The 27,937-nt window shown below is 40.7% G+C and overlaps 1 protein-coding gene across 1 annotated transcript in view; it reads left to right on the forward strand.

The window, feature by feature from the left end:
• The window catches only part of NBAS (NBAS subunit of NRZ tethering complex), a 407,958-nt gene that overhangs the window by 340,315 nt on the left and 39,706 nt on the right, over nucleotides 1-27,937 (forward strand). The window contains exon 49 of the mRNA XM_084622071.1: nucleotides 25,917-26,056. Coding sequence (XP_084478197.1) covers nucleotides 25,917-26,056 — 140 coding nt within the window. The remainder of the gene's footprint in view (nucleotides 1-25,916; nucleotides 26,057-27,937) is intronic.

The following is a 27,937-nucleotide window of genomic DNA, read 5'->3' on the forward strand; positions in this document are numbered from 1 at the left end:
AAAAGAACAGGAGCACTTGTGGCACTTAGAGATTAACAAATTTATTAGAGCATAAGCTTTCGTGAGCTACAGCCCACTTCATTGGATGCATAGAATGGAACATATAGTAAGAAGAAATATGTATACATACAGATAAGTTGGAAGTTACCATACAAACTGTGAGAGGCTAATTAGTTAAGATGAGCTATTATCAGCAGGAGAAAAAGACTTTCGTAGTGATAATCAAGATGGTCCATTTAGACAGTTGACAAGGTGTGAGGATACTTAACTTAAGGAAATAGATTCAATATGTGTAATGACCCAGCCAGTCCCTGTCTCTATTCCAGCCCAAGTTAATGGTATCTAGTTTGCATATTACCATTTTTTCTCCTGCTGATAATAGCTCATCTTAACTAATTAGCCTCTCACAGTTTGTATGGTAATTTCCAACTTATCTGTATGTGTGTGTGTGTGTATATATATATATTATTATATGTTCCATTCTGTTCATCGGATGAAGTGGGCTGTAGACCACGAAAGCTTATGCTCTAATACATTTGTTAGTCTCCAAGGTGCCACAGGTGCTCCTGGTCTTTTTGCTAATTATACTGCGGTCATTATTACTTAGTGTCTCAGCTACTGTTACTTTCTCACCTTCCTCATAGCATTCTGGAGGTCAGATAGATGGAGATAAGGATAAAAGAAATCATTTTAAACAAACAAAACAAAAAGTGGAAGATATGGAGGGGGACTGTAGGAATACTGTCACAACTTGTATATAGTTCAGGAGGTAAGAGGCTTCAAGGGTCCAGCTACTGGAGTAAACCAGATCATGGGTCTCGGGAGGGAATTGGTGGCTCCTATTAACTTGAGGCAAAAGAAGGTCTTAAATCTAGGCAGACTGAGCTTCACAGTACCCTATTTCATCCTTGCTGTAGGGAAGGAGTGATTCAGTACTGGGCTAAATTATGAATTGAGCAGTGGAGGTTTGCTAAGACAGCCAACCCTCATTCCTTGGTTATATGATGTGAGGCCATTTATCTCTGAACTGAACCCAGTTAATGCCTCATAGATTGTGTGGGGTGGAGGGGGATGATCATCTTCCCTTTAATTTTAAAGTTAAGGAAGTTGCAGCCTGTCATATCTCTGTCCTCATTTTCCTTTGTGTCCGGATGTAATATATAAGTATGGAGCTACGTTTGTGTAGGGGTTAATTTTTACTTTCAGTTCATATGGATTTCATTCGATGAATTACCATTTGCTTTAAAAAAAAAAAGTTAATTGGTTGCCATAGCTGTGCAATGACATATGCTGTGTTATCTGAAAGAGTGCTGAGTAGCTTTTTTTATCCATAAATATAATAACTTTTAAGCTTACTATATTATTATAACTATCTTCCTTGGGAAATTCTGTGGTGTTTATCAGCTTGATACCAAAGTGCTCTTGTTAAGAATCACAAATGCATATACAAATTGGAGGAGTGTTAAATTGAAATATTCTTTCAAATTACTAATGTGATCCTGGAATAAGAATCTGCATTTGGATCAGTAGCATGAAAAACTTTAAGATTATTCACAGAAAGTGTTGTTGTTTTTTTAACACAGTATAAAAATGCATAAGCGTTTTACCTTACCCATGTTGTCATATTGGCACACTTGCAAGTTGTCATTATGATAGAAAATTTAATTTTGACAAATATTTATTTGCATAAACACAATTTAAAAAAATATTTCTAATCTATTAGCAAAAATAGATTAGAACAAATTGGACTTTGTTATTGCTGTGTTGATAGTCACGGGTTGAATACTCAAAAAGAAAAGGAGTACTTGTGGCACCTTAGAGACTAACCAATTTATTTGAGCATAAGCTTTCGTGAGCTACAGCTCACTTCATCAGATTCATATTGTGGAATACTGGGATCGTGCACATACTAATGTTAGTATTACTCATAAGCAAATGCCTAAATAGCAAAAGTATGGACTTGAAGGGATTGATGCCTGAAACGGATATAAGAGCTTAAAAATAAAGGGCATCTTTTTAAGTCTTGGGTGCCAAAAAATAAGTACATATATCCATATTTAGGTACTTCAATATATGGGCTGATTTTCAAAATTTGTGGTCACCCAGAGTTTCTGCTGACTTTTGCTGGAATTGTGGCTATTTAGCACCTCTGAAAATGAAGCCTAACTCAAGATAGTTAAGACCAAATAAGATAGTTAAGACCAAATCAGACTGTGAAGAACTTCCAAAAGATCTCACAAAACTAAGTGATTGGGCAACAAAATGGCAAATGAAATGTAATGTGGATAAATGTAAAGTAATGCACATAGGAAAAAATAACCCCAACTATATATACAATATGATGGGTGCTAATTTAGCTACAACTAATCAGGAGAAAGATCTTGGATAGTTCTCAGAAGAAGTCCACGCAGTGTGCAGTGGCAGTCAAAAAAGCAAACAGGATGTTACGAATCATTAAAAAAGGGACAGAGAATATCTTATTGCCCTTATATAAATCCATGGTACGCCCACATCTTGAATACTGCATACAGATGTATTGGTGTATACATCTCAACTCAAAAAAGGTATACTGGCGTTAGAAAAGGTTCAGAAAAGGGCAACTAAATGATTAGGGGTTTGGAATGTGTCCCATATGAGGAGATATTAAAGAGGTGTCATAAATATAAAGGGAAGGGTAAACCCCTTTGAAATCCCTCCTGGCCAGGGGAAAGCTCCTCTCACCTGTAAAGGGTTAAGAAGCTAAAGGTAACCTCGCTGGCACCTGACCAAAATGACCAATGAGGAGACAAGATACTTTCAAAAGCTGGGAGGAGGGAGAGAAACAAAGGGTCTGTGTGTCTGTCTATAATCTGTCTTTGTCGGGGATAGACCAGGAATGGAGTCTTAGAACTTTTAGTAAGTAATCTAGCTAGGTATGTGTTAGATTATGAGTTCTTTAAATGGCTGAGAAAAGAATTGTGCTGAATAGAATAACTATTTCTGTCTGTGTATCTTTTATGTAACTTAAGGTTTTGCCTAGAGGGGTTCTCTATGTTTTTGAATCTAATTACCCTGTAAGATATCTACCATCCTGATTTTACAGGGGGGATTTCTTCATTTCTATTTACTTCTATTTTTATTAAAAGTCTTCTTGTAAGAAACTGAATGCTTTTTCATTGTTCTCAGATCCAAGGGTTTGGGTCTGTGGTCACCTATGCAAATTGGTGAGGCTTTTTATCCAACATTTCCCAGGAAAGGGGGGGTGCAAGTAAGTGTTGGGAGGATTGTTCATTGTTCTTAAGATCCAAGGGTGTGACTACAGAAAAAAAAGGGAAAGCAGTAAAAAGCCTCACCAAACCTTGTCCAGGAAGTGGGGTGCAAGGTTTTGGGAAGTATTTTTGGGGGGGAAGGACGCATCCAAACAGCTCTTCCCCAGTAACCAGTATTAGTTTGGTGGTGGTAGCGGCCAGTCCAAGGACAACGGGTGGAATATTTTGTACCTTGTGGAAGTTTTGACCTAAGCTGGTAAAGATAAGCTTAGGAGTTTTTTCATGTAGGTCCCCACATCTGTACCCTAGAGTTCAGAGTGGGGAAGGAACCATGACAAGAGGCTAAGGACTTTTTCAGCTTGGAAAAGAGGAGACTAAGGGGGGATATGATAGAGGTATATAAAATCATGAGTGGGGTGGAGAAAGTGAATAGTGAAATGTTATTTACTTGTTCCCATAATATAAGAACTAGGGGCCACCAAATGAAATTAATGGACAGCAAGTTTTAAACAAATAAAAGGAAGTTCTTCTTCACTCAGCGCACAGTCAACCTGTGGAACTCCTTGCCTGAGGAGGTTGTGAAGGCAAGGACTATAACAGGGTTTAAAAGAGAACTGGATACATTCATGGGGGTTAAGTCCATTAATGGCTATTAAGCAGGATAGGTAAGGAATGGTGTCCCTAGCCTCTGTTTGTCAGAGGGTGGAGATGGATGGCAGGAGAGAGATCACTTGATCATAACCTGTTCGGTTCACTCCCTCTGGGGCACCTGGCATTGGCCACTGTTGGGAGACAGGATACTGGGCTGGATGGACCTTTGGTCTGACCCAGTATAGCCATTCTTATGTTTTGGTGTCTAACTTGAAAACTTTGATCTCAGTGCCTTCTCGAATATAACATCCTACTATGAAAGTGATAAAATAAACTATTTATCCTTTAGAACAGCACTAATAGAGCAGTTTATATTCCCTATCACCCCCATTATTTTTCATTCTTCCTATACAAAAAAGGTGTGGGGGAGAGGCTTGAATATCTGAATCTAAAACTTAGCAGTATGAGAGAAGTACTTTTTATATGGAAAAAGGTTGTGAGTCTATATAGGGTTTTCAGCTCCACTTCATGTTTTAAATAAGGATATATACTTTTATAAATAGTTTATAAAGGGTTAATAAATGATTAACAACTGTTAGATGTGAGTAAGTCCTTTTAGATGTTTACATCGCACATCAGTAGAAGGTGTTGATGGTTGTAAGTGATGGCTTAAAGCAGCCTATTTACCTGTCAATTGACACTCAGTTGATACAGGTTTTTAAAATGTTTATTAAATTATCTATTAATCATCTTAGTCTTTTTAAACTGCTTATAAATGTACCCTTAATATAAAGTCTTACATATATAAATTGCTTCTGTGCCAAGATTGCAGACTGGAAACCATAGATGGGGTCTTACAGAATACAGATAGATATATTTTACATTCTGCCCACATTTAATCAGTTTTATGCATTAGACCATGCATGCACGTTTACTGAATCTATATACATTCCCCAGTAAAGGTTTGGTTGTGTGCTGCATATCAAACAGATAATGTATTAAACTATACACAAATGAGTTTAGAGAAAACAGTTCTTGGCTAACTTCACAAAGATAAGGCACCATTTGATATGCTTAGGCTCTCTTTAACACCTCACTATTAGGTTCTTTTTAGCTCGAATAGTGCTAGATCTTGTTTTCCTTACTGACTGACTTTAGTGTGAGCAGTCTTTAGTCTGTGGTTTGTAAGATTATGGAAAGCTTTGCAATATCTATATACAGTTGAATAAGGGCCTGATTTTCAGAAGTGGTGAGCACCTGTGATTAAGGAACTTCAGTAGGATCAGAGGAATTATACCAGATCAGACCTGTGGTCTGTCTAGTGCACTATCCAGTGTCTGGTACTAGATGCTTCAGAGGAAAGTGCAAGAAAATCTGCCCTTAAGGAAATTTCTTCTTATTCCCAGTAGCTAGGATATGATTTATGCCCTGGAGATTAAGTTTATAGCTCTTCCAAAAGATTCTTTTAAAAAAAATTATATTTATATTTTAATATCTTTGTTATGCATTTTTGATAGTGGACACTTCCTTTTGGCCTGTTTCAAAAATCCTGATTATAATAGCCTAAGTGCTTAGGGCATTCACATCTGTTCCTTCCTTTGCATGTTACTTTATGCCTGATCTTTCCAATAAGTGGAATATTCTACCCAAAGAACTCTAGCCTGCCTATCTGCAGTTTCATCAGAAGAAAGGTTTAAAGAAGAAAGAAACGTCTCAAATTAGCAGCTCAAGTCATCATTCATCTGATAGTGGAAATGATCAATCTATGGGACAGAGTTTTTTCTGACTGGGGCAAGTTTGGTGTAATTCAGTTATCTGTATCAGCAGTATCAATTGACTAATATTCACATAATCAAGCAGTCTACAGTTGTTTGTTCTCATGCCTATGGATACCCCATGGGCACCTCTGTGTATATGATGTCTTGAGAAGTTTCCCATTCAAACAGGGCACTTAACTCACAAACAATGATAAAGTTGTTCAAAGCTCCCAAGCAGATCATATCATAGAATCATTGGATTAGAAAGGACTACAAGGGTCATCTAGTCTAATCCCCTGCTAAAATGCAGGATTTGTTGTGGCTAAACCATCCAAGACAGATGGCGATTCAGGCTCCTTTTAAAAATCTCCAGTGAACAAGGTTTCACACTCTCTGTACACAGTCTGTTCCATTGTCCTACTGTTCTTAGAGTGAGGAAGTTTTTTTTTTGTTGAGATTTAATCTAAATTGCTATGCTGTAGTTTGAACCCATTGCCTCTTGTCCTGCTCTCTGTGGCAAGAGAGAACAACTTTTCTCCATCTTTTCTATGACAGTATTTGAAGACCATTATCATGTCCCTGCCCTTAATCTCCTCTTTCCCAAACTAAACATACCCAGTTCCTTCAGACTTTACTCATGTGGTTTGCATTCCATCCCTTTGATCATCTTTGTCGCTCGCCTGTAGATCCTTTCCAGTTTCTCTACAACCTTTCTATATGTAGGTGACCAAAATTGGGATATTTTAAACTGATCTACATTAGTTAAACAAGTTTATCCAAAAACCAAAATTCCACATGATATCCTTGGCATCAATAATTCCCACATGATATCCTTGGCATCAATAATTCCCTCACTATCGCTATCTTAAAACAAAAAAACTTCAAATCCAGACTCCAGCGAGAAACTGCTGAATTGGAATTCATTTGCAAATTGGATACTATTAATTTAGGCTTAAATAGAGACTTGGAGTGGCTAAGTCATTATGCAAGGTAGCCTGTTTCCTCTTGTTTTTTCCTACCCCCCCCCCCAGATGTTCTGGTTTAACTTGGATTTTAACTTGAAGAGTGGTCAGTTTGGATGAGCTATTACCAGCAGGAGAGTGAGTTTCTGTGTGTATGGGGGTGGGGGGATGTGAGAACCTGGATTTATGCAGGAAATAGCCCAGCTTGATTGTCATGCACATTGTGTAAAGAGTTGTCACTTTGGATGGGCTATCACCAGCAGGAGAGTGAATTTGTGTGGGGGGGTGGAGGGTGAGAAAACCTGGATTTGTGCTGGAAATCACTTTAGATAAGCTATTACCAGCAGGACAGTGGGGTGGGAATAGGTATTGTTTCATATTCTCTGTGTATATATAAAGCCTGCTGCAGTTTCCACGATATGCATCTGAGGAAGTGAGCTGTAGCTCACGAAAGCTTATGCTCTAATAAATTGGTTAGTCTCTAAGGTGCCACAAGTCCTCCTTTTCTTTTTGCGAATACAGACTAACACGGCTGCTACTCTGAATCCCTCACTAAAGGAGGTCATGTGGTTCGCACCTCTAGACTTGAAAGACACACATTTTCATATAGACATCCATCCACCCCGCGGGAGGTTCCTCAGGTTCCTCTATGACCAAGACCATTGCCAAGTCAGAGTCTTTCCCTTTGACATGGCTACAGAACACAGTGTTTACAAAAATTTCTTCACAGGTGGCTGCTTGGATGAGAAGGGAAGAATTTATTGTCATCCCATACCTTGATGTGTGGGTTCTCACGGACCACTCCTACAAGGATGTCCACAGGTCAACCTGTGATCTGCGTCAGTCATGAAAAATCCACATTGACCCTCATGGAGTGCATAGACTTCATAGGGGAGACATTAGACTCAAATACAGCAAGATGACATCTACTTCTTGAAGGGTTTCAGATCATGAGCACTGATCATCCACCATGTCACTATTAGACCCAGGAAGTCAGTCAGACCTTGCCTTTACCTCCTTGGCCACATGGCTTCATGCACACACATGACCACCATTCATCAGGCTACAGCTATGAAGCCTACAAGCCTGGCTTCTCCTCGGTGTTCTCACCAGAGAAGGGTACCATAAAGGCCAAAGTCACAATTCCACCCAAGATATTAGGCTCTCTTGTCCGGTGGACAAAACCAGAGACGTTTTGGTAGGAGTCCGTTTCCTCACACCAACACCTGAGGCAACCTTGATTACCAATGCTTTCTTCCTGGGTTGGGGTGCACACATGGGTGATTATATGGCATAGGGCATCTGGACCTACCAGAAGCCCAAAATTCACATCAGCTTATTAGAACTCATAGTGGTCTGTTGGGCCTGCAGTGCCTTCCTGCCACTCATCCAATCCAAGCATGTTTATATAATAGCAGACAACATCAAAGTATTTTATATAAACAAGCAAGGGAGAATGAGAGCTTTCTTTTTGTGCATAGAGGTAATCACCCTCTGAAAATGGTGCATCAAACATCACATAACTCTATCATCTGCATACTTACTTGGGTTTCCAAATTACCTAGCAGTCTGCCTGAGGAGACAAGTTTCTGTGAATTACGAATGGGAGATTCACTATTCATTTCTCAGCAACATCTTCACTCCATGAAGAAAGCCATCCTGGGATCTTTTTGCCTCAAAGTCAAACAGGAAGCTTCCTTGGTACCGTACCAGAGCAGCCCCGGGAAAGAACTCTTTGGGAGATGCCCTCCTGATGTCATGGAAGGGTCACCTGAAATATTCTTTCCCTCCAGTTCCTTTGATGTCACAGGTTTTCTGGAAGATCCCTCAAGACAGAGGTTGAGTCATCCTCATCATGCCCAAACGGTCAAGACAGTTCTGGTTCATGGATCAGCTGAAACTCTCAAGGTGACCACCCATGACTGTCCCCATTGTGACGGGTTGGATCACAGAAACCCTCCTGGGGCTGCCAACCGATGTGCCAAGACTACTTCTCCCCCTGCTTTCCCTGCCAGCTTGGGACTCCAGAACAGTGCCTGGTTGTGCCAGACACACTTGCTGGCTACAAACACAGACGCAGGTCTGAACAACGTCCCACGAGCTGCAGACTTAACTGAAAACAGCTTAAGAAGTGTTCCTGTCTCCAGCACTCAGATGCCCAACTCCCAATGGAGTCCAAACCCCAAATAAATCCATTTTACCCTGTATAAAACTTATACAAGATAAACTCATAAATTGTTCACCCTCTATAAGACTGAGTGAGAGGTATGCACAGCTGTTTGCCCCCTCAGGTTTTAATACATACTCTGGGTTAATGAATAAGTAAAAAGTGATTTTATTAAATACAAATAGTGGTATTTAAGTGGTTCCTGGTGATAACAGACAGAACAAAGTAAATTACCAAACAAAATAAAATAAAACACGCAAGTCTATGCCTAATACAGTAAGAAACTGAATACAGATAAAATCTCACCTTCAGAGATGTTCCAATAAGCCTCTTTTACAAACTAGCCTCCTTCTAGTCTGGGTTTAGCAATCACTCACACCCCTGTGGTTACTGTCCTTTGTTCAAGTTTCTTTTAGATAGCCTCTCCACCCCCAATGGATATCTCTTGAGCCAGACAAAAATGGAGGGGTCTCCCAGGGATTTAAATAGACTTTCTCTTGTGGGTAAACACCCCTCCCTCCCCCTGTGTAGAATCCCAGCTACAAGATGAAGTTTTGGAGTCACATGTCCATGCATGACTCAGAACTTACAGGTAGCAGCCATTGTTCGCATGCTACCTTGAACGTCCTCAAGTAGACTTCTTATGTGGATTGGAGCCTTCCAAGATCCATTATCTGTTAAGTGTTTATTGATTGGGCACTTAACTTGCAAATTCTTTTCTAAAGAAGCTGCCCAAATACCTTACTAAAGCTACTTAAAAACAAACAAGTACACAGCCAATATTCATAACTTCGAATACAAAAATGATACATGCATACAAATAGGATGAATATATTCAGTAGATCATAATCTTTGCAGAGATATGTTACATGGCATATGTAGCATAAAACATATTCCAGTTATGTCATAGTTACATTCATAAGCATATTTCCATAAAGCATTGTGTCACCATAAAGTCACATTCATATTATCAGACCCTCTAGTATGATACAGGGACAAGGTGACATACCCCATTCAGGGCTTCTGGAAATGAGAACCAGTATTTGGATGGGCATCCGAGATAGAACACTCATGTTCCAAGATCATAGAATATCTGGGTTGGAAGGGACCTCAGGAGGTCATCTAGTCCAACCCCCTGCTCAAAGCAGGACCAATCCCCAATTTCTGCCCCAGATCCCTAAATGGCCCCCTCAAGGACTGAACTCACAACCCTGTATTTAGCAGGCCAATGCTCAAACCATTGAGCTATCATGCAATTCATCCTTCACCAAAGTAGAAAAGATTCTGCTTGAGGAGAAGCTGTTACTCAGCTAAATGGAAGCGTTTCTCTGCTTGGGTTCATCAGTGCTTTTGTCTCCAGACTCCACCGGAATCCCTGATATCTCAGTTTCTTCTTCGAGGAGTGTCCCTGTGGGTGCTCCACTTTAGGTGTTTGTGCACCCGAGCGCTTCTAGTTGGAGATTTGCAGTAGCAGTGCCCCAGTTGGCCACGCACACGTGGCAGCCGTCTCGCCCCGATCTGAGCGGCTATCCAGTGCGCGCAGCCAATCGCCCCCCAGTTCCTTCTGTACTGCCGTTGGCTTCGGTCGGAACAACAGCAGCACCCTCAAAAACCTTACTTTCCTTTAGTTCAACCCTTGTAGCTTTATTCTTTTTTTATTTACTTCTTCCTTCATTTTTTCTCTATTGAAAAAAATTCCATTCCCCCTCCCCTCCGGCGGGCATCCGCCTCACAGTACAGAGACACTTGGAAGGGACTAATCCCATTCTTTCTTTGTGAACAGCCTCTCTGACATGCCTGGTTCTCCAGGTTTTAAATGCTGTCTGACCTGTAGACTGTCAATACCAGTCTCAGACGGTCACTCGCAGTGTGTCTGGTGTTTTAGAGAGAGACACATCACACAGAAGTGCCACCCCTGCAAAAAGCTGACAGTGAGGACTAGAAAAGCTAGGGATCTTCAGTTAAAACTTATGATGATGGAGAAATCCCTTCAACCTGCTGCTGATCCTGAGCACAGGACCCCTCCCCACCAGCACTCACCCACGGTGGCATCGGATATGGGATCCTCTTCAAAAACAGCTGCAAAGGACCCAGTCCCGCACAAAGCCACGAAAAAGCACTCTCACTCCTCGCCTCAGAGAGAATTGCCTCTCTGACCGCCAAATCTGCCCCAGTACTGTTGGCACGCAGAGCCCCCAACTGAGAGGCACCGGGACGGCCTGAGGAGCAAAAGACCCGCCCGTAGTCTAGCTCTAAGGCAGGCACACTTAACAAAGCTAATCCTGTTACCTAGGCACCGAGGAAGCTGAAGGAAACCTCAGCACCCAGCAGCACAATGGCTCAACCTGCTGCACCAATATAGAATCAATTGAAGAGCCACCAGAGGGTGACACCATCCCACCAACCCACATCTCCTCTTTGTCTCCTGATGGAACAATAATGTCTCCTCCTCCCACATCAGGTGATGACTTTAAATCCTTCCAGGAATTATTTAAACGAGTGGCTGACTCCCTCAACATTTCCTTGGCAGAGCTGCTGGAGACACAGCATAAGCTGACAGATATTCTCCCTACATCTCCTACTGCCAAAATTGCACTACCCATCAATGTTGCCATGATGGACCCAGCAAAAACTATCTGGCAGATGTCAACTACAACTCCACCTTCTTGTAAAAGATCAGAGAAGAAGTACTACATCCCAGCTAAGGGAGCTGAATTGTTGTTCACTCCCCCACCCCAATTCATTGGTGGTGAAGCCAGTTAATCAAAGGGGAAAGCAACATCTGGCTAGGACTACCCCTTATGATAAAGATTGGAAACGCCTAGACCTTTTTGGCAGGAAGGCCTGTTCCTCAGTGACCCTCCAGTTTTGAATAGCAAACTATTCTGCATTACTGGCCAACTGCACACACACACAACATTTTTGCACAAATGACAACTTTTATTGAACATCTTCCAACGGATAAAAAAGAACAGTATAAAGCTAACATCATAGAAGGGCTCCCTCGCTGCCCGAATGGCCTTACAGGCTTCCTTGGACTCCACTGACACACCAGCCAGCTCCATCACCACATGCATAGTCACATGCATAGTCACAAGGAGGGTGTCCTGGCTCCACCTTCCAGGCTTCCCCAAGGAAGTTCGGGCGACAGTAGCGGACTTACCTTTCGAAGGTCAAAAACTGTTTGTGGGAGGCACAGATGCAACTTTACACACACAAAGATTCCTGTGCCACATGGAAAACCCTAGGAATATATGCCACTGGGAACAAAAAGAAACAGGGCAAATTTTATACCAACACTGCCCCATATGCCCAATCTCAAAGACATGACCAGTGCCGCAAACAATGTCAGACGAGATGCTGACAAGCCCCAGAGTAATCAGCAAAGTCTCAACCGTCCACTTCCAGACAAGCATCTGGAACCGTTGGTCGAAGACACAAGAGCCCCCCATACTCCACTGCCGAAGTCACTCATAACCTCCAGCCCATTTGGGGACCACCTAACCTTTCTATGCGGTTTGGGCAACCATTACATCAGACGCGTGAGTTCTGAAAATTATACGCAAGAGCTATTCTATTCCTTTTGCCTCTATCCGGCCTACCCACCCTCCTTCCCCGTCCCTCTTCAGGGACCCATCTCATGAGCACCTGTTACAGCAGGAAGTAAACCACCTCCTGCAACTAGGTGCTGTTGAACCCGTACCTACCAAGAGGGAGCGGGTTTTATTCACACTACTTCCTCACCCAGAAGAAAACAAGTTTGCGGGAGGAATGGCGAGGGGTGCACATTCCTGCCCCCACTTCCTCCTCCTCCTCGGTGCTGGAGAGAGGAGGGGCTGAGCCAGCAGGGGTATTAGTCAGGCTTGGCCCTGGTCTAGCTGGGGTACCGTCAGTACCAAAGAGAGGCGTTCCTGGAGTAGATGTGATGAAGAGGTCTGCCTGGCTAACAAACTGCTGCGGCACAGGTAAGCTCGGTGCCAATGGAAGAGGCACGCTTTGGTTTGAAATCATTGTGATTGCTGTTGGTGCTGTAGACTTGTTGCAATGTATTGGTGCAGGAGGTGGTGCCGTGGATGGAGGCCCATCTTGGACTTGCACAAGCTAAAAAGTTTGTCAGAACACAGAGCTTCAAGATAACACTACCAACCATAATTCCGGCACTGGAGAAAGGAGACTGGCTCTCAGCCCTTGACCTACAAGATTCCTATTTCCACGTCACTATTAATCCAGCACACAGAAGGTTCCTCCAATCTAGACTCGGGAACCTCCACTATCAGTACAGAGTGTTCCCATTCAGATTATCCACAGCCCCACGGGTATTCTCCAAGGTCCTCACCATCGTTGCAGCACACCTTCGCAGACAGGGTGTGATAAAAATATTTCCCTACATAGACGACTGTCTCCTAAAAACTTCACCATACCAGGCTGCAGTTGACACTCTTCACATCACTACAACCCTGTTTACAAAACTTGGGTTACAAATCAAGTTTCAGAAATCCACTCTAATTCCAACCCAACCGTTGGCCTTTATAGGGGCACATTTCGACTGCAACACAGCATCATAACAACTGCCTCAACAACACATTGTTGCCCTAACAAATCTCATTACAACAGTAAAAAACAGCCCACAAACATCTGCCATAATGTGCCCACAACTCCTAGGGCACATGTCAGCCACCACGTCTGTTGGGAAGCATGCCAGGCTTCGAATGAGGTGTCTACAAACCTGGCTTTGTACTCTCTGTACTCCTCACAAGCACTCCACCCACAGATGACTGACAATGCCCAGAAGAGTAATAGACTCACGAACATGGTGGACAGAACAAACTAATGTTTGCACTGGTGTTCCATTCCAACAAGACACCCCATCAGTAACGATCACCACAGCTGCCTCCCTCGTGGGATGGGGAGCACACTTGTCCGAGAATACCATCCAGGGCCAGTGGTCCCTTATGGAATCTACCCTATTGGAACTCAAAATACATGCCACCGCTTTCTGCCCCTGATGCACAACAAGATTGTCCAGATCCTCACTGGTAACTTGGCCACTATGTTTTACATAAATCGCCAAGGAGGGGCCCGGTCTGACTTGCTTGGCGCAGAAGCAGTTCACCTCTGGGAATGGTGCATCTCCAACATCATAGATCTCATCGCAACCTACTTACAGGGAAGCCAGAATGTCACAGCAGATGACCTAAGCAGAAACTCATCACAAATGCATGAATGGGAGCTGGACTCAGGAATCCTGAAAACTGTATTCTAACAATGGGGTTTTCCCTCAATAGACCTTTTTTGCAATGTCCCACAGTGCCAAATGCCCACATTACTGCTCCTGGGCAGGACTTGGACAAAATTCCCTAGGGGACACCTTCCTCATGAAATGAGAAGCCCCGTTGATGCATGCCTTCCCTCTGACTCCACTATTGGCCGCGTACTTCTCAAGATCAAGAAGGACATATCCAGAGTAATCCTAATTGCACCAACATGGCCCAGACAAAGATGATTCCCATACCTGAATCAGATGGCCAGAAGACCACCACAGACCCTTCCCCTTGTGCCTCACCTGCTGACACAGGATGTGGGATGCCTCCACCTCGCCAACATTCCGATTCTCCGTTTCAAGGTGTGGCTAATCCATGGATGATGAACCTAGAGTCATGCTGTTACAGGGAAGTACAGGATATCTTCCTGAACAGCCGATGACTCACTACGCGAACACTTACTTGAGCATGGGTAGGGGTTTTTGTAGGAAACAATGGTTCAAGAGAGAATGCTAGATTTGTATACCAAAGTTGTTTTGTTCAGGCTAGACAATGGGAAATGATCATTCCTGGCTATGGGCGATGTTCCTTTGAGGGAGCTCACAATGCAATTAGGCAGCTTCAGTATTTTGGATACCAATAAAGGATTTATTATTAGAATTGGCCTGATAACTGCTGAGCTGTGTGTATGCAGGCATGGGTTCATTAATATCTGGAGAAGAGATTCCCCATCATGCAGTGCTTTCCTGCTTTTCTGGTCCCAGAGTTCAGTGCGGTTCTTGCATTGGAATCTCTGTGCTCCATTCTGTATGCTAATGGAGATGCCTCCTTGTCCCATCTTTGATGCAAATGAGGCGAGGGGAGTTTCCCTAATCCTGTCACCCTTGTCTAGAGGGGTTTAGGTGTGTCTCCCACTGCCTTTTCATTGCTTTTTGTAAGTCTTTCTTCTGATCAACTTTGGTTCAAGCAGAGGCTGGAGGAGTGGTGGGGGAGGGCGGGAGCAGGTGGGAAGGTCTTTTATGAGTCAGACAGGCTGGGTATTGCACCCTGGTTCCCCAAGAAGAAAGAGCTGATAGGTGACATCCATTACCCACCTTCCCTTCTTCTGCAAATTCATTACACTGCAGCATGAATGGGAAACTAGAGAGGCATTGGCCCACACTGCCCTTTGTCCTCAGTTGGGAGCACAAGTCTAGGTGTGGTACATATGTGGACCAACGGACACTGCTCGCACAAAATTCCAGGCTCAGGAATATGTTGTGCATGCGTATCTCAATGTGGAATATAGATAGGCACCACACATCTCAAAGAACGTCCATTTACAAGTAAGTAACTTCCATTTCTGGCCTTAAAATCTGCTAATGTGTGGAGAATGGAGATGTGAAAGACAGTATGGCAAGGAGCAAGAGGTCTTGGCTCTCCATCCCATCTTTTAGGTAGACTGGGTGCTCTCTAGCTCCATCTGGTATTTTGGGAGATGGACAACAGATCCACTGTCTCTTCTGGCCCGTTTTGTGAGGGAATTCTTCTTAGCCAAGTATCTCTAAATGCCCATGTTCAGGTTTGCAATCCCCATTCCCTTTCTCACCCTGTCCTAGGGACTGTCCCACTGCTCTCAATTCCCTCATACAGCCATCTTTGCCAGTCCCTTCTTTCTACCCTGAATGGATGGGTAATCCCTTGGTTTAGGCTTCCCATTCTCCTTGATCTTTCGTGGTGTGGGTGTCCCCTCTATATCCTATCAACACGAGTAATTCAGTTTAACGTTCCCAGTTTGGTGGAGTAGTTTCTTTATAAGATCCTCAGCTCTGGAACTTGCTCCCTCCCCTGGGGCCAACAGAGTGAATTAATTTGCTTTTAGAGTGTGCTGCAAATCTCTATTTTCTCTGGCTTTTGCTAAGGAAAAGGTTGCAGTGTGTGTCTTATGTATGGGCATCTGAGTTGTTCTTTTCGTGGGAAGTTGCTTATGTAAGATTTGCATTTTTACGGTATCTTTCTGAATATTATGTTTTCAGAAGCACCCAGTGTCTTAGGCTGATTTAAAGAAAAATAACTGAAAAAAGAAAAGATTTTACTTTTGTTAGTTCTGTAGGGTCAATAATAGCTATATGTATTCGACCAAATGGCCAGCTAAATTCCAATTACAAAATCTTTACTGTTGATTTTCACACTGAATTTAGCAGTGTGAACAGTTACTTTGCAAAAGTTCTGTTTGACTTGCACACTTACAGATTTTGTGTGGAAGTAATGGTGAATAAATATGCAACAGTTGGATATTATTTTGACTTCTTTGCTCACCAATCCCATGTTTTAAAGCCTTCCTCTCCACCCATAATTCACCCTGTTTTGTTCATGCATTTTAATGCCCACGTAGGGCATTAATTAATTAATTGCAACAAGCTTTTTAACCATGTGGCTCTATGCATGCAGTGGCTTGCATAGTGACTTATCTTATGCATATAGTCGAGAATGTACCCCAAGTGGGTAATGTAAGGAATGATGATCTAGTGGACTGGGACTTGGGGGAGATTTGGGTTCAATTTCTGGCTGTACCAAAGACTTCCCATGCAAATATATCTGTGACTCACTTCCCCAGTTGTAAAGTAAGGATAGTACTTCCTTTGTCAGCTTGATCTATTTAGATTGTAAGTTCTTCACAGCAGGCACTGGCTCATATTGTGTTTACATGGTACTTAGCAGGTTAGTGTCTTTAAGTAGTAATACAAATAATAGTTTCCACTATTGCTCTTAGAACCCTGCAATACCTAAGCACAGTGTTCAGCTTCCTGAATAGAAGCTTTAGCTCCTGAATTCTTCCTTTGCTTTTTCTAGGACTGTCGTAAATATAAAGAGAAGGGTAAACCCCTTTAAAATCCCTCCTGGCCAGAGGAAAAATCCTCTCACCTGTAAAGGGTTAAGAAGCTAAAAGTAACCTCGCTGGCACCTGACCAAAATGACCAATGAGGAGACAAGATACTTTCAAAAGCTGGGAGGAGGGAGAGAAATAAAGGGTCTGTGTCTGTCTATATGCTGCTTTTGCCGGGGATAGAACAGGAATGGAGTCTTAGAACTTTTAGTAAGTAATCTAGCTAGGTATGCATTAGATTATGATTTCTTTAAATGGCTGAGAAAAGAACTGTGCTCAATAGAATGACTATTTCTGTCTGTGTATCTTTTTTGTAACTTAAGGTTTTGCCTAGAAGGATTCTCTATGTTTTGAATCTAATTACCCTGTAAGGTATCTACCATCCTGATTTTACAGAGGTGATTCCTTTACTTCTATTTTTATTAAAAGTCTTCTTGTAAGAAAACTGAATGCTTTTTCATTGTTCTCAGATCCAAGGGTTTGGGTCTGTGGTCACCTGTGCAAATTGGTGAGGATTTTTACCAAACCTTTCCCAGGAAGTGGGGTACAAGGGTTGGGAAGATTTTGGGGGGAAAGACGTGTCCAAACAGCTCTTCCCCAGTAACCTATTTGTTTGGTGGTGGTAGCGGAAATCCAAGGACAAAGGGTGGAATATTTTGTACCTTGGGGAAGTTTTGACCTAAGCTGGTAAAGAAAAGCTTAGGAGGTTTTCATGCAGGTCCCCACATCTTTACCCTAGAGTTCAGAGTAGGGGAGGAACCTTGACAAGGACTAAAGAAAAATATTTCATGTTGTTTTAGCATAGTATTTTAAAATATAGCCCCTACAACATCCACACTGTTTTGCAAGCTGAGCAGCTGGTAATAAATATGAATGTAATGCATTTTAGCAGGGGTTCAGGTTGACTTACAATGTATTGTAGCAATACTGCTCAAATTCCTGCTCAGCAATTCTGTTCTTAATGCCATATTAATTCAAATTTACGTTGCAGCCAAGGATATGCGAATATTTTGAGATGTTTACATTTATAATCTGGTAAAAGTAATAAAATGAACTTACAAAGATGAAAATCAGTAAGTTGTTGGTTGAAACTCCAAGACAGTAAGGCAGAAGCATTTGTGTTTTATCTATCAGGCATTGATTTTAAACAAAGATTTATCTTTTTGAAACATCTAGGCAATTATAATAAAGGAAAACATTCATCTGGGTTCTGAATCTTCTTCCCCTGACAATGCTCACCAATATTTGTCTCAGAACATTAGTAGTATCCAAACAATGTCCACTAAAACCAAGAGTTTTCCTTTCCTTATAAGAATAAAAATGTATTGAGCTGAACACATTTCAATACAAAAAAGCTCTACTTTACTTTGATGCTCACCAACTCTGTTGATAAGTGTAGTGCAAAGTAGAATGCATTTTTTTTGGTCTGTCTGACTGAATCATCTCCCTTTCACTGTAACTTTTCAATAATTCCGTTTTACGGCAAAAGGTATCTCCAGGTTACCAGCTTCAGGTTCTCCAATTATATGACTTAGGCAACACAGCATTTACAACCTTAGCAGATGTTTCCATATTTTAGGAACAGGGAAACTTTATATAATGGATTTCTGTGCCTCATGGGCACAATTTAGAATAAGCACCTGTGGCAAATTGCCAGCACTGCTATGATAGGTCCCGCGCTTTCTCTTCTTGGAGGGATTCAGGGCGCCGTTTGTTGCCCCTCATCTGCGGTATTATCTGTCCCACTAGTATCGCAGAGAAGGGGAGTGGAGAGGGAGGGACCCGAGCCCGCCCTCTACTCCAGGTCCCAGCCCAGGGGCCCTAGGGATAATGGCAAACCACTTGAACTAGCGATTCCTTCCCCTTGGCTACTTCCCTCTCTGGCCCTTCAGCTTGTGGGGCTTCCTGCCCTCTTTCTGCTTGGGCCAAGTTTCTCCCAACCCCTTGTGTTCGTGGAGTTCCTCTGCTCTGCACAAGCCAGATTTCCCTTTACCTAGGGTCTTAGTCTTCTGGCCCGCAACAGCACTTCTTCAAACTCTCCTTTGCCTCCCTCCAAACTGCTCTCTGCTCCAACACCAAACCACTCTACTACAACTCCTCCAAGTGTCTGATTGAAGCAGGGGGGTTTTATCAGGTGACTGGCTTCAGGTGCTCTAATTGGCTTCAGGAGCTCTAATTAATCTATAGCAACCTCTCTTCCCTCTACAGGGAATAAGGCTGTCATCATCCTGGGGCTTACATATCTCCCCTCTATCACCCTCCTGCTGCCCTCTTGCCAAGCTGTATCACACACCATACAGTGTTGTCTAAAATTTAAAAAATAAATAAATAAATAAAAAGAGACAGAGACGTAACAAACTGGAGGGAGTGACCCAGTACAATACCATGTCACAATCTTTGTCATCTTTGCTTTGCCATCTTTGGCTTTGTGAAAAACTATTTGCCCATGATTTTTTAAAAGTCGATAATTGTATAATTTATAGAGCATACTATTTCCTTTAAAACTATGTGTCAACAGCTTTTTACAGATTCCACCTATAAGGAACTGTTCACATATTGACTCATCTTCAGGAGTCTCATGATATGATGCATATACATAAAGCAATAGCCATGCTATGAGAAAAAGGTCAAACTTTTGAGTCATTGAAACTGGATAGCAAATATCTTGGAGGATGTCAGTGCTTTGAAGTCTTATGGCATCTAACACCTTTATTCTATAGGTGACAGAGAAAAATGTATACCACTTTTTAAAAAAGTGTGCTTTACATGAAGTGCTGATCATTAAATGCACTAAAATCTTTTTATCCCTGTACCTGCAGCAAAGAACATGCACTCAGAGTATCTAGTAAATAGTAGAATTTCAGATACCATAAAGCTGAATGGATTAGAAAAGTGAAAGACACGTGCTAAATTGCTTTTATTATTGATACCATTACAAAAATAATCTGAAACTCCTATTTCATGTTTTTGCACATGAAACCAATTTTTGTTGTTGCTGAAAATTTGAAGTAAACGCCCCTGAAAACTTATGTGATGCAATTGAGCATTAGTAATAAAACTGGAGAACTGCAGTAGGTTGTTTGATAAAACACTGGACTCTAATGGCAGCTTTTTTGTATTCAGGTAGTTATTTCAGTTTTCAACAGATATACAAGAAGCAGCAAGGTCAAGATTATTTCTGTATATGAGAAGATGATTGAACGTGCTGTGTCAAATCCAGTGAATCTGATACTGATAAGCAGACTGTACGTATTAAAGAAATATAGCTGCTGTGATGGTTAAAGTCACCTAATTCAAGGAGGTATTGTGTGGTTATGCTCCAAGACAACAGACATGACATATCAGAGATAAAAGAAAAATTAAATTCTGGCTTTTGAAATGGTGTAGTAGTTGCAGAATACAACAGAAATAATCAGTACGCTTTGGAATTCCCAAAACATGTTTGGCTAAATGGCTTGATTAATGCTGGGGGAAAAGTGGGTCCATTTATTAGCCAAAGTTAACTTTTTGGGATAAGGCCAGCATTATGACATCATAAGCAGTCATGGCCACCAACTCGTGAAACCTTGAGAACAGATAAAAGCAAAAGCAACTCATGAAACCTTGAGAATAGATAAAAGCAAAAGCAGGCAGAAGGAGAAAATAATATTCTTCATTGTGCTGTCTCCTCAAGCCACCTTGATTCAAGCAACTGGTATGTAGTGTTTGTTGCAAGTTTCAGAGCAACAGCCGTGTTAGTCTGTATTCGTAAAAAGATAAGGAGTACTTGTGGCACCTTAGAGACTAACCAATTTATTTGAGCATAAGCTTTTGTGAGCTACAGATCACTTCATTGGATGCATACTGTGGAAAGTGTAGAAGATCTTTTTATACACACAAAGCATGAAAAAATACCTCCTCCCACCACACTCTCCTGCTGGTAATAGCTTATCTAAAGTGATCACTCTCCTTACAATGTGTATGATAATCAAGGTGGGCCATTTCCAGCACAAATCCAGAGTTTAACAAGAACGTCTGAGGAGGGGGGAGGGTAGGAAAAAACAAGGGGAAATAGGTTACCTTGAGGAGAGTGATCACTTTAGATAAGCTATTACCAGCAGGAGAGTGGGGTGAGAGGAGGTATTTTTTCATGCTTTGTGTGTATAAAAAGATCTTCTACACTTTCCACAGTATGCATCCGATGAAGTGAGCTGTAGCTCACGAAAGCTTATGCTCAAATAAATTGGTTAGTCTCTAAGGTGCCACAAGTACTTGTTTGTGACAAGTCAATCAACCACTGCACACACTTCCATATATATCTAGATATGTTCCTGGCTAGATGTGATAATCAAGTTATTTTTTGAAGATCACCAGTAATTTGCAAACACTTACACATGATTTTAATTTTAACTATGTGTGTAGTCCCATGAAAGCAATGGAATTTACTCACGTACTTGCCATTTAGCAACTGAATAAATGTTTGCAGGTTCTGCAAAGTAAATTGTAAAATACTTTCACATTAGAGTACAGCTGGGTGGGAATCAGTTTTCTGATCTGGAAAAACTTTTTGAGATTTCAAAATGTTCCTGTTACGTATCAGGATGAACCCATACCTTTTGAAGGTTTTTTTCATGGGTGGTAGGGGAGGGAGAGAAAAGACAAATAGCTACGTGGTCAGGGTCCTGACTTGGGATGCGGGAGACCAGATTCAAATCCCTTCTCTGCCATTCTCTCACATTCATTCATAGAATCATAGAAGATTAGGGTTGGAAGAGACCTCAGGAGGTCATCCAGTCCAACCCCCTACTCTAAGCAGGACCAACCCCAACTAAATCATCCCAACCAGGGCTTTGTCAAGCCAGGCCTTAAAAACCTCTAAAATTGGAGATTCCTCCACCTCCCTAGGTAACCCATTCCAGTGCTTTACTGCCCTCCTAGTGAAATAGTTTTTCCTATTGATTCCTATTGATCTTCCCATAAACTTTCATGAGTAGCACTTTTTAATTCCTTTTGCAAGCCAACTTGCACCCATTGTGTTTAATATTTGTATAGACAGGAGTAAAACTTGAACAAAAATTGTTTTATTCTTGTTTAAAAAGATGATAATGTTAATGAGGAATTTGGGCAAAATGAGCTGGATCTCTCATGTTTATCAAAAACGAAAATCTTACTTCTGAGAATAATAAAACATCTGCCATGAAACAAATGTTCATGGAAATGTTTGTTACTACATCTGAAGCTTAAGTTGTCTTGATAATGCTGCATTATTTTGTAGCATTGAGAGAAGGACACTTATCTCTATGGTAAACTGCACTCAGAAATGCTGTGGGTACACTATCATTTGATACCTTGGTACACAACCTTTTTCTTATCTTGTGATATTAGATGTCACTGTGAATAGATTGTGGTTTGGTTTAGTTTGGCGGTGATTGTGGTATCAGAAGCCCCTTGAGCAAGGAGTTTTAAAGAGTGTAGCAGAGAAACTTGTCACTGTCTAACTGAGAAGGGGTCTCAAGGTTTTACCTTCAACTTATTTGTCTTTATTATATAGAACAATCTCACTTTTTGTGTGCATTGTGATTTACCTTTTATTAGTATTTATATGTAGTAATCTCTTCCCTTAGTAGGTATGTTTTACCATTTATTTTTGTGCTGTGTAGTGTCAGGAAAGCATTTTAAAAAATCAGTCTTTCCACACTGTCTTTTTTTTTTTCTTTTTTTTAACAACACCCACTTCTTTTGTAGGCTTTTTCTTTTTCTGCTACTAGGAAAGATTATCTTCTTACAATACAGTGGGCTATATTATCTGCAGATTTTTTTTGCCATGATGCCACAAAAGTTATACACACATTAAACTGTCAGGTGCTCCACAGGATGTGTAAATTTACACGCTGAATAGTCTCACTAAAATCAGTGGGACTACTTATAGTATGTAATGTGAAGCATGTACCTAAATCTTTGCAGGATTGAGGCTTAATGCATTTTTAATATTGCAGTCATCCAGGAAAACTTTTAAGAAATGTGCATAACATGGCATATATATGTGGCCATCCTGGATGGATTATGGCAAAAGCACTATAGGCCCTAAACTTATGGAGTCATGTGATTACATGAGAATATCAGCTTTTATTTAAAAAAAAAGGTGAGTTTTTAAGCCCTTACTGTTGCAGAGAAAAGCTTAAAAACATGAACCGAGCATAATCAACGCAATGTGATGTCTAGTGGCATGTCTAGATTCTGCCAGTGAATATTGTGTACAGTATTGTGTACAGGAGACAAGTTCATGTCAAGATCTCATCCCACCTTTGAAGACCTTTCTTCAAATTAAAAAAATACAAGAAAGGCAAAAGTAGCCATAGTGGTGATTATAGCCATCGTAATGCAATTTAGCTTTTTCATTATACTTAGGATTGAGCTTGATTTCAAACTACCATCCTGTAACAATGCACTAGCAATAGGAGATGACTGGAAGAGGAAGAATCATATGATAGATTGAAGAAGACAAAATTGTAGTGTTTTTTTCTTTGAACTGGAAAAATACATTTTTATTCAGTCTAGACAAAACTAGTAATTCTACAGAGGCAAGCATGCCTTTCATCTGCCTCTTACCTTTCACATCACACCACCTTTCCTTCATCATTCCTCTACCCTCCTGTTGTTTCTTTTACCTTTAATCACCCTCTTCTGGCTCCTCAGACATCTACAAGTAGATCCTTTCATTTCCTCTTAGAACTGAGTGAATAACTGATTTTGTTGTTGTTTACTGACCGTTTTAAAAAAATCAGCTTGGGTCAAACCAAAACTGCTATTTTTTTGGTGCATCGAACAAATATGAAAAATTTTATTTCATTCTAACTGTTCAGCCCAAAATGAAATGTTGTGTTTTGGTTTCAGCCACAGTTAACCATTTCTTTTAGTAAAAATAAAGGAAATAAAGGGCTAGAGTCACAAAGTAATGGAGTTTGTGCTGCTTTGCCCTGCTTCCTGATACCCAATAGCCCCGTGCTTAGGGCGCTTATCTGGGATGTTGGAGACTCTGTTTCAAATCCCCACTCTGCAGTAGAGAACCCCCAGGTGAGTGCCCTAATCCTCAGATTATTGGGGGTTTTGGGAGGGTGAGGCTCTCTGTTTCTCCAGATAGAGCTGTTCCACTTTATATTAAATACTTGACTAGTTATTGGGCCAAAGAGAGAGAATGTGTGACTCTAAAGCCTAGTGGTTAGGGCATGCAGCAGTGGTCGGGGTCAAATCCCTGCTCCAGACGGGGAGTTTGAACCTGGGTCTCCCACATCTGGAGTGAGTGCCCTAAACACGGGCTATTCAATGTAAGGTGGGGGCACCACCACCTCACTGGCATCCAAGTCTGCTTGCAAATCTGGCCAAAAAAGTTGAAAACTTTTGTGTTGACATTATCAAGATGAACCATTTTGATGTTTCCTAAATATTTTTTCTATTTATCATTTCAACCAAAACAATTTGCCAAAATCAACATGAATTTGCAAAATGTCAGAATGTTTCTCAACCCAAAATCTACTTTTCCAGCCAAAGAAAAAGTTTTGGATGAAAAATTTCCCCATTTCTATTTCTTGAAAAATGAAGCTTCATTCTAATACCACTTGTTTCTATAATAATGGCAGTGACATTCATATTATGGTACCATATGAGTAGTGAACTTGAAATCTTAGACTAACATTTTTCTAGGCAGATAGTAGACGTTTGTATTATTTAATATGTCCAGTTACCTGTACTAAATACTTTAAATATCCAGTATTTTAAAATAATACTACTTCAGATGATATTTTTATTTGAGACATTTCAGATGCACCCTGGGGCTGGAAGCAAACTGTCGACATTCAATATATTAAAGCCACAAAACTGTGTAGGCATTTCAACAAATTCATGGGCAATCTGTATTTTTCAACCTTGTTTGACAATTTTGCCCTTGTTTGAGTCACTCAAACTATGGGAACATGAGCTTTAATCCTTTAAAGTTCCTATAGAACTGAGGAAAACTTTTTGGTCCAATTGATGTTTTAGAACCACTTTTGGACTGAAAAAAAATTAACATTTAATGTTGTGAATCGTAACTGAGATGAAGGTAATATTTGATGATTTGGAACTTTTCCAGGTTTGGGGGAAAATATTTTTCTATACAAAAATGTTCTAACGTTAGAGAGGAAGAATTTCTATTTCCATTTTAAAGCTATCTTGGTGCTAGGGAACAAATTATTTTTTAAACTGGCAAAAATTTTAACATGTCAGGTTGACAGTAATTAGATACATCATTTGAGAAGTCCTGTTTGTGTGATAGCCAAACTTTTAAAAAGAAGCTTCTTCTCATTTAATAGCCAGACCTTTTTTACCTTGCACTTTTACCAGGAGAGCTTCAGAAAGTAATTATATTTAATAGAACCTGTCCTCAATTGAAAGCCTCAGGGGAACCAAAGTAAATTCTAGAATAAGCCTTGTTTTCTGAGTAAAGATGCATGGTGTGCCAGTGATGGAGAGGAATTTTTTTTTCTTTATAGTACATATGTGGAGAAATATGTGCTAGTCAATAGCTGCTCTGTGTGGCAAACATGAGTTAAAAATCAGCATCCAAATTTCCTTCTCCAGTGAATGAGGATTAGATGCTGCCAATTTAGGTAGAACAATGGTAGTTTTTACTCTGTGTGTTTGTGTAGGGGGGAAAGGGTCATTTTTTAAAATAAAAGTAATTTTACCCAGTAATATATGTTGGGAAAATATCAGAGGAACTTTTTTTTAAAGGGCTAGAGAATTTTTAAGTGATGGTGTGAAAAGTTTGAGGTGGAGGGATCACTTGAACTAATCCATTGATCTACTTATGTGGGTTTCATGTTATTATAGGAACCTCATTCTAAGTAATTTCCCATCATCTATGTGCTTCCTTGTTTCAAATGCATATAATTGAAGATTAAGAGAAAATTGCTTGGGCTGTGTTTCTGCCTTGTTTCACAGTAGTGTTATCCTTCACAGATGGAACACATCATATTTATTGTTACATAGGTATGGCAGAGTTAGTTGGTTTAGATCCTGTTCTTATATGGCTTTATTTTTCTTGCAGGTAGAGATAATTGATATTGAAAATGAAGAAAAAAGGTACTCTCTCTTCCAGGAACTCCTGAACTCTAGTAACAGTCAGTCTGAGTTTCAGCACTTGGTTTTACTCCTGCAAGCTTGGCCACCTATGAAAAGTTCAAGCATGTAAGTATTCCTTCAAAGAGAAATCAGGAAGAACAGTATGCTCTCTCCTACTTTGATTTTGAAATTACTGAACCTTTCATGCAGCCTTCAGTCAGTGAATTCAAACAAACTGTTACATAAAGGAGTATAACCATCTTAAATAGGCCCTTTTGGAAGGCACACAGAATACAATTCTATATGTAGGACAAAGAAGTTTCTTCTGAAAAGCATTTTCAAGGAGCCACACATTTAATTTTGCTGATCTCCGTGTTTCTTATTAAACTTTAAACTGCCTAGTCCAAATAAAGACTTTATAAACACTTGCTAGGCAAATCAAAGCCTAGCTATCAGCACCCAGTGGAAAACCTGCAGAGAGGAGGGGAATGTGTGACTGAAGATTTTCACTCCAGTTCTGGTTCCCTCAAAACACTTTCTGAAGTTGCTCTTTTGGGCAACGACTGCAGAGACACATTCCAGGAAAGGGCCATGGGTGGAGGGAACATTCCAGACTTTTGTACGTGACCAAGCAATGATAGGTTTCTGTTCTACACCTACTACCAAGTTGTCCCATCCCAGAGTAAACTACAGGGAAAGGAGGAATGTATTTTAGGGCAAATGATGTCCTGAAAATAAACACAAGATTATTTTTGCAGCATTGTGCACATTCTGAAGCCATTTATATGGCAGGCCATAATTTGCCAATATTTTTGTATTGGTCTTTTGTCTTCCTGTCTACCTGTAGTGCTTCTATACATTCCATTTGTTCAATACTTTGATCATGGCTTCTAAGATTTAAAGAGTCTCTTTGTCTCTACATTATGCTGTCAGCAGTCATCTATCCTTTTATCCATCCTTCAAGGAGAGCAATAAAATTAACTTTTTATGGGCTAGCCAGCACAGAGTACCATCTTTCATCTGTCAGCAGTTAGGTGAGAAAGGCTGGTTACTAATTTCCACTTAACTTTGAGTTCCAGGTGCCATTGATCACATTCTGTTGGAATATAGGGAATAAACTCCCAAAAAGGCTTGTGTGAAAAATTAAGGTATATTTTTATTTTCCTGAAAACTAATACTTTTGTGTGCATTTAAGGTACTGGTATGTTAGGGACCAATCTGCAGTGATTATTCAACTGAGTTTGTGTGTGTGGTTTTTGGGAGGGGGGTGAGGGGGTGAGAGAACCTGGATTTGTGCAGGAAATGGCCCAACTTTATTATCATGCACATTGTGTAAAGAGTTGTCACTTTGGATGGGCTATCACCAGCAGGAGAGTGAATTTGTGTTGGGGGGTGGAGGGTGAGAAAACCTGGATTTGTGCTGGAAATGGCCCACCTGATGATCACTTTAGATAAGCTGTTACCAGCTGGACAATGGGGTGGGAGGAGGTATTTTTTCATATTCTCTGTGTATATATAAAGTCTGCTGCAGTTTCCACGGCATGCATCTGATGAAGTGAGCTGTAGCTCACGAAAGCTCATGCTCAAATAAATTGGTTAGTCTCTAAGGTGCCACAAGTAATCCTTTTCTTTTTGCGAATACAGACTAACACGGCTGTTACTCTGAAACCTATTCAACTTGAAGCCTTTATCAGTGTGTTTTGGATTTGTGGATGAAGAACTGAACTAATTCTTTACTGCCTTTTCATGAACAAAGAAAGCATTTCTCAGGCATTAAAAAGTTATAGGGTGTTCGCTGTCTGACTTGTCCTATATTCACATTGTCATTTCCCTACATATTTTCATTTTACAAACCTTTAATGCAGTCGAAATGGATCAAAATACAATGTAGAAAACACCGGAACTTCGGAACAAAGTTTAAAGTTATGGACTTTCACAACATGATTTTTTTTCCCCAAGGGGTAGAGTTCTACCAAATTTTATGTTTATAGCCTTGGTGAACAGTAA

Source organism: Lepidochelys olivacea, assembly GCF_965140295.1.
Source record: "Lepidochelys olivacea isolate rLepOli2 genome assembly, chromosome: 3".
NCBI lineage: Eukaryota > Metazoa > Chordata > Testudines > Cheloniidae > Lepidochelys > Lepidochelys olivacea.